The sequence below is a fragment of the Salvelinus sp. IW2-2015 genome, linkage group LG4p, assembly GCF_002910315.2.
Source record: "Salvelinus sp. IW2-2015 linkage group LG4p, ASM291031v2, whole genome shotgun sequence".
NCBI lineage: Eukaryota > Metazoa > Chordata > Actinopteri > Salmoniformes > Salmonidae > Salvelinus > Salvelinus sp. IW2-2015.
In genome coordinates, this window is record NC_036841.1 from 18,414,296 (window position 1) to 18,422,270 (window position 7,975).

Below are 7,975 nucleotides of genomic sequence, written 5' to 3' on the forward strand. Positions count from 1 at the left end.
CACCCTTGCACAACATGAACAAGCAGGGTTCAAAGAGGGTGTGGGCCTTGCCTACAGTATGTGCAGACACTGTGAGTGTTCTTTTGAGGACATGCAGTCACACTTCAATGAGGATGCATATACTAAAAGGACATTGGAGAAGCATGTCAGACAGTGTGATGAAATAGAAGGCACAGACGGACTTGCTTCGCAACAGCCCGAGAACAACATATGGGATCAATAGAAGGAGCAAGCTCATTGAATTCCCAGCGTTTGATATCATACAACAAACTCCGCAAGACATTATCCATGTAATTCTGGAGGGCATAGCTCCATAGGAAATCAAATGTGTTTTGAATCATCTTGTTGTGTCAGGACAGATTGATCTGGACTCAGTCAATTCTGCTATTCTTGGTTTCCCTTATTCCCTCTAGATGTTAGAGATCGGCCATAACCAATTTCTGTTAGTACATTAACTTCAAGTGATGGTAAACTAAAACAGACATCTGGATAAATGCTTGTCCTGCTAAGGATATTGCCATTTGTTTTGTAGAGTTTGAATATTTTACAAATATTTGCAAGTCTTTGATCAATCAGAACCAAATATATGAAATTTGCCAAAATGTTGACAGTTCAATGCACCCATTTTTTTCAAATTAAAGGGAGATGGGACCTGTATCAGAGGTTAAAGATCTACAATATTTACGTGGAACATTGAGGGACTTCCTAGGTTTCAATGAAATAAACCAAATGGCTTGTAATAAATTCTAATAAATACATAACTCAGAAGTCCATGATCTTTGCCAAAGTACTGAATGGTAATATGCCAGAATTTGGACTGGTCAAAAACATATTTGTTGTTGATTCTAGGCTTTATTGTTTGGAATATCAACCATTTCAAACTAGCTTTGATAGAAACGTCATCGCTTATCAAGTTGAGGTCCCACACCTTGCCAAGGCGACTGAGTTAGTGGATGCTGAAAAGCTGGTTGATTTGACCTCTTATTACACAATTAGCAACAAGAGCCAAACGTATGTACAAGACAAATACCATCTTGAGGATGTAATAGAATTGTACAACAGTTCAAATGACTCATAGTGTGTTCCCGAGATATGAAAAGTGTACTGTCTTTGTTCTGTACTGTATTTTGTCTACATGATTGCTGTGCTGTGTGTAAGATTGACAATAAAACAGTGAATTCCATTTGGTCATTATCTGTTCTTAATATGTTCGGATGAAAAGCGTGCCCAGAGTAAACTTCCTGCTACTCAGGCCCAGATGCTAATATATGCATATTATTAGTAGTATAGGATAGGAAACACTCTGAAGTTTCTAAAACGGTTTGAATGATGTCTGTGAGTATAAGAGAACTCATATGGCAGGCAAAAACCTGAGAAAAATCCAACCAGGAAGTGGGAAATCTGCGGTTTGTAGTTTTTCAACTCATTGCCTATCGAATACACAGTGTCTATGGGGTCATATTGCACGTCCTAAGGCTTCCACTAGATGTTAACAGTCTTTAGAACCTTGTTTGAGGCTTCTACTGTGAAGTGGGGGCGAATGAGAGCTGATTGAGTAACAGGTCTGCCAGAGTGGCATGAGTTGATCACGCGGGCTCACGTGAGAGCGACCTGCATTCCATTGCAATTCTAAAGACAAAGGAATTATCCGGTTGGAACATTATTGAAGATTTATGTTAAAAACATCCTAAAGATTGATTCTATACATCGTTTGACATGTTTCTACGGACTGTAACGGAACTTTTTGACTTTTCGTCTGGACCTAGTGATCGCGCGTCATGAATTTGGATTTGTGAACTCAAGGCGCGAACAACAAGGAGGTATTTGGACATAAATGATGGACTTTATCGAACTAAACAAACATTTATTGTTGAACTGTGATTCCTGGGAGTGCATTCTGATGAAGATCATCAAAGGTAAGTGAATATTTATAATGCTATTTCTGACTTCTGTTGACTCCGCAACATGGCGGGTATTTGTTTGGCTTATTTTGGTCTCTGAGCGCCGTACTCAGATTATTGCATGGTTTGCTTTTTTCCGTAAAGCTTTTTTGAAATCTGACAAYGTCACGTTCTGACCTTAGTTTCTTTTTATGTCTTTGTGTTAGGTTGGTCAGGGTGTGAGTTGAGGTGGGTAGTCTATGTTCTGTTTTCTATGTTGTTGTATTTCTATGTCTGGCCTGGTATGGTTCTCAATCAGAGGCAGCTGTCGATCGTTGTCTCTGATTGAGAATCATATTTAGGTAGCCTGTTTTCCCCATTTTGGTTGTGGGTGTTTATTTTCTGTGTAGTGTCTGTTCACCTCGTAGATCTGTTTCGTTTTCTCATCGTTTGTTATTTTGTGTAGTTTTCAGTTTTTCTATTAGAATTATGACGAACACTTACCACGCTGCATATTGGTCCGATCCTTCATACTCCTCAGATGAAGAGGACGAGAATCGTTACAGACAAAGCGGTTGCATTAAGGAGAAGTATATCTATAATTCTGTGCATAATACTTGTATCTTTTATCTAAGTTTATTRAGTATTTCTGGAAATTGATGTGGCTCTGTGCAAATTCACAGGATGTTTTGGAAGCAAAGCCAAATGTAAACTGAGGTTTTTGGATRTAAATATGAACTTGATCGAACAAAACATACATTGTGTAACATGTTGTCCCGGGAGTGTCATCTGATGAAGAATATCAAAGGTTAGTGATTCATTTTATCTCTATTTCTGCTTTTTGTGACTCCTCTCTTTGGTTGGAAAATGGCTGTATGCTTTCTGTGACTAGGTGCTGACCTAACATAATGTTATGTTGTGCTTTCGCCGAAAAGCCTTTTTGAAATCGGACACTGGTTGGATTAACGAGAAGTTATCTTTAAAATGGTGTCTAATACTGTATGTTTGAGAAATTTGAATTATGAGATGTCTGTTGTTTGAATTTGGCACCCTGCATTTTCATTGGCTGTTGGCGAGGGGTAGCGGAACCCCGTTCCCAGACAGGATATATTGCCTTGATTTAAGATATTTAATCTTACCTAGATTTCAATTTTTGCAGTGCACATGCAGCCCCTTCCTCCAGTTCCAGACTGTCAGTGTCTTGCTCTTTAATACTAATTGTTTGAGAGCTTTCTTCACCAAAGCCCATTAATGAGTCAGGGGTTATTAAGTCCACTTCTCATTTGGTATCGTTTCCTAATCTCACCAAGCATCCGGGTGATTCTCCTCCTCCCGCACATTCTGAAGAATCAGTGTGGAGTGTGGAGTACACACATGCAGGGGACATACACACGGGCACACATGTGCATTTAGAAATGTGTGCACACACATTTTACATTTTAGTAACTTGTTTTTCACACACACGCAGACGCACACACACTTCCGAGGTGGCGTTTAACACGCACACACACTTGTTTTTCACACACACGCAGACGCACACACACTTCCGAGGTGGCGTTTAACACGCACACACACGCGCGCACACACACGCGCACACACACGCACACACACACACACACACACACACAACACACACACACACACACACACACACACACACACACACACACACACACACACACACGACACACACACACACACACGCACACGGGTTCTTACTGCTCCTAGCAGAACTTGTGTGTCCACAAAATCGGAGAAAGAACCTGCAAAAGACCAAACTACAAAAACGTCACAAAATGTCGTCACAATATATGCACCAACCGTTTCTATTTGGAAACATGGTAAGTTTAACTTGTGTCACATGGACCATACTAAACTGTGGAATGCATTTTTTTGGAAACTTCTTTAGTTAACATGCTATGATTTGACCCTCTCTCTTCTGTGCTGTTTGTAAACATTTACTTGACCTATCATTGTTGTTGAAAAAAAAGTAGAACAATTTTAGGTCCAAGTCTAGGTCCATGAGGCTTCTAAAACAGCTTCTACCTCCAAGCCATAAGACTCCTGAACATCTAATAAATGGCTACCCAGACTATTTGGCATTGCACCCCCCCCCCCCCATCTTTTACGCTGCTGCTACTCTCTGTTATTATCTATGCAAAGTCACTTTAAAAGCTCTACCTACATGTACAGATTACCTCAATTACCTTGACTAACCAGTACCCCTGCACATTGACTCTGTACCGATACCCCCTGTATATAGCCTCGCTATTGTTATTTTACTGCTGCTCTTTAATTATTTGTTACTTTATTTAAAAACATTTTTATGTATTTTTCTTAACTGCATTGTTGGTTAAGGGCTTGTAAGTAAGCATTTCACTGTAAGGTCTACACCTGTTGTATTCGGCACATGTGACATATACAATTTGATTTGATTTGATGTTATTAGGTACTAGGCACATCGGTTTGAGTGTGTCAAGAACTGCAACGCTGCTAGGTTTTTCACACTCAAAATTTTGCAGTGTGAATCAAGAATGGTCCACCACCCACAGGACATCCAGCCAACTTGACACAACTGTGGGAAGCATTGGAGTCAACATGGGCCAGCATCCCTGTGGGAAGCTTTTGACACTTTGTAGAGTCCATGCCCCAACTAATTGAGGCTGTTCTGAGGGCAAAAGTGCAAGGGTGCAACTCAATATTAGGAAGGTGTTGTTGCTGGTGGTTCGTCAGGTCAATGTTTACACTATGCCTACCCTTCATAAATGTAAACTTCTTATGGCACACCACAACACAACAAAGTCAGTTTATCCAACAACGGATTACCTCCTAAAATAAAATTATACCCTGTAACATCATTCCAAATGGAGGAAACAAGCATGCTTATCCTGGAGAGAAGTGTGCTAACATCTCATAGGAATAGGCTATTCCTGAATAAAACAACCCAATTTTAAAGGAGGAGCAAAATAACAATATATGAATCGACTCATTGGTTCTGAAACACAGATTTTATTCAAACAAACAATTAAAAATAGTTTATCTGCCAAAATACATAAAGCACGGTCAAAAGCAGAATTGCATACATTTGTAGAACATTCTTTCATGTGTTTTTTTCAGAAGAAAAATCTAAATGAGCGATAAAAACATCAGAATGATTGTTGTTAAAGTTTTAACAGAGTTTATTTAAACGCTTTGGAGAGGTGGGTTAGGCCATGGTGCATTGGATTCAGCAACGAGTGATTGAAACAAAAGAGATGAGATGTAGTACACACAGTAAAGGGCCCGGGTGTAGATTCATTAACACGATGTAAAGGTTTTCCAGAAGAAGTTCTTGCATCCAGCCTTGCGTTCACGTGGAGCCAGTACTGGGCCGGGTGCACGCTCCAGCTCGAGATCCACATCCTCCTGCTCCACGCCACGAGACATGTCGTCCAATTCAATCGCCTCGTTCTCTACGTGTGCGAGCTCTGAGAGTAGCTCTACGAGTGTATTCCTGGCAAGCTCCTGAAAAGAGATCAAATAAGATGAAATTGTTATTTCTTTTGTTTTGTGGAGACAGAAAATGTCACATTTTAGCAACAAGATCCACTGAAATAGAAACAAATCAACATGCTTTAAAAAAAAAAGTGGATGTTTTCTGTTCCCTCACAAACCTGGAATAAGTAGATGTAGGCTATTCGATCTGTATTATTTCAATACATTTAAGCTGTCTTCAAATCTATTAAAATGACCTTTCCAATGCTGTTACGCATGATCACTTAAACTGAGATGTAAAAACGACTTTCCCATTTTCCCACATTTTTTGGGGAAGAACACGTTTCATTAATAAACATTAGGTACATTTTTACCCATTCTACCATATGTTCTGACTATGCTGCGTAATTGACAGCTAACTGTCTAGCATACCCCAAATTCCAGAGACCTCTTTCGTTCTTATTTTACGTTTTTCATTTTAAAGGCTGATTTAAAATATAGAACAATATACATTTATATTTCATTAGCTGCTCTGATACCAGTATTTCCAAATTCCTCCGCACTTAATAATATGCATGTCAACCTGTTCTGGCTCTAAGTAGAGGAGAGATTGACTTCATCACTACTTTGTGAAAAGTATTGACATATTGAATGCACTGAGCTGTCTGTTTAAACAACTTGCACACATTTCAGACACCAATGCAAACCCCACATGACATGCCAACAGAGGTGTCTTCATAGTCCCCAAATCTAGAAAAGACTATTGGAGGCACACAGTACTACATAGAGCCATGGCTACACAGAACTCTATTCCACATCAAGTAGTTCACGCAAGCAGAAAGATCAGATTGAAAAAACGGATAAAAATGCACCTCATGGAACAGCGTAAACTGTGAAGAGACACATACACAGTCATAGACATCCATACACACACATATGATAACATACGCACTATACACACACATACACATGGATTTGTGTTGTAGATATGTGGAATTAGAGTAGTGGCCAGAGTGCACACACTTAATATGTTGTGAAAAGTAATGTAATGTTTTAGTTTTTTTGTGTATAAATCCCTTAATTTTGCTGGACCCCAGGAAGAGTGCCAGCATTTAAATGGGGATCCCTAACAAATACAAATACTTCATTTCTTGGTTGCTTCCCTGCATCATGCTAATTTGATAGATTCATTTCCCTCTGCCTGCCAGTAAAACCAGAGTTAACTGTATGGCAACGCATGTGCTTAAACTTAAATCTCTAGACTCTATAGGTAAATCTACTTAAATTTTTGTTTACAGCTGTGCCATCAAACTCAATAAAAAAAATCATATAATATGGCCACTGCAGCCAGAGATATATGTTGTTTAAGAACAAATTCTAATAATGAAAGTCTGATTGAAGGTATTTACCTGTTTGCCTGCAGGTGCCATGAGTGACCGTTGGAGCAGCTGGCGGAGTTTGGCATCGGACGGAGCGGCAGAGACGCTGCTGATGGCCAGGGCTAGGGAGAGTAGCGCTAGGGCGCACTGGACACGCGTCGAGAGCATCTTCTTCTGGGTCTCGGGGGAGGCAGAGGATGGATAAAGGTGGTTCAATTGGGCAGAAAATCGTTGAGATTGGCTTCTCTTCGAGTTCTGCTCTGCTCCTGTTGTTCTAGTCCCCCCTCCGAACCTGTCTTTTAAACGGTTCATCTGACGTCAGGTGGTAAGGGGGGTTTCCTTCTGGTGGGTAACGTTTGGGTATGAGTGATGATTCCAAGTGACAATGTTTCCACCGATTAGAGTCATGCGCATCCTTTGAGATAAGGGAATTCATGATCTTTTCATTTGTTGAATATTGTTCTATTAGTGAAAAATGGTTTCATTTGTAGAGACTATCGGTTCATGTGGATCTTATTGAATTTCAGAAAATGTTCAGTTTTATAAAAGTTCAACAACTTCGTTTAGGGGGGGTTCTGGAAAATGGAAAATCAACAACACATAAATCATGAATAGGCTACAATGTGTCAAACTTGGCCTCGTCTTTAAAGACTATAAAACAACGTGTCTGAACGTCACTGTTATTGTTCTTCATAAATACACCTGTTGTTGACAATATTCAACATATTGTTTCTTCATATAGGTCATATATGTATCCAATTTAGAGGACACTTATACATAATTCAAAACACTTCTCATATAGTTATTTTCACTCACTAATTCACATCATTATGCATGCCTGCAATGGTCGTGATGACCCTTTTGATTTTACAACAATTTAATTATTATCATACAAAATATCAGTATGTATATCTCCATATGAGACAAATATGCCTACATTTGGAATAAAACTAGTGAAGCAGCAAATGGATTTCACTTAAGCCTGCAGTTTCATATATTATATAAAAGGGGCACTTTTATTTGAAATATGGATTTAATTATTCTTTATTTCATTCATTTTTGGGGGGCACACACTTACAAGAAAAGACTCATGTTGACGTGCAATGGATGTGGAGTGTGTTTCATGGACGAGTTCTTCTGAAGACCTGTGGAATCCCCAGAATAACCTGCTATCCCACTCACTTCCTGCATTTAAAACTGTAGCACACTTGCTCTCCAACGAAATATACCTTTTTATAGTCA

The 7,975-nt window shown here is 39.4% G+C and overlaps 1 protein-coding gene across 1 annotated transcript; it reads right to left on the bottom strand.

The window, feature by feature from the left end:
- Positions 1-4,869: 4,869 nt before the first annotated feature.
- Positions 4,870-7,001, bottom strand: sst1.1 (somatostatin 1, tandem duplicate 1). Its single transcript, XM_023978781.2, has 2 exons — positions 6,764-7,001; positions 4,870-5,384 (listed from the first exon to the last, which is right to left on the bottom strand). Exons 1-2 carry the CDS (start codon positions 6,899-6,901, stop codon positions 5,178-5,180), a joined length of 345 nt encoding a protein of 114 aa, XP_023834549.1. The 5' UTR covers positions 6,902-7,001; the 3' UTR covers positions 4,870-5,177.
- Between the last annotated feature and the right edge of the window lie 974 nt (positions 7,002-7,975).

Bases quoted from the DNA above. Each gene is read 5' to 3' on its own strand.
- sst1.1 (XM_023978781.2), bottom strand. From the start codon at position 6,901: ATGCTCTCGACGCGTGTCCAGTGCGCCCTAGCGCTACTCTCCCTAGCC. The intron at 5,385-6,763 runs GTAAATACCTTC...ATCTCTTTTCAG, and splicing joins TGGCACCTGCAGGCAAACAG to GAGCTTGCCAGGAATACACT.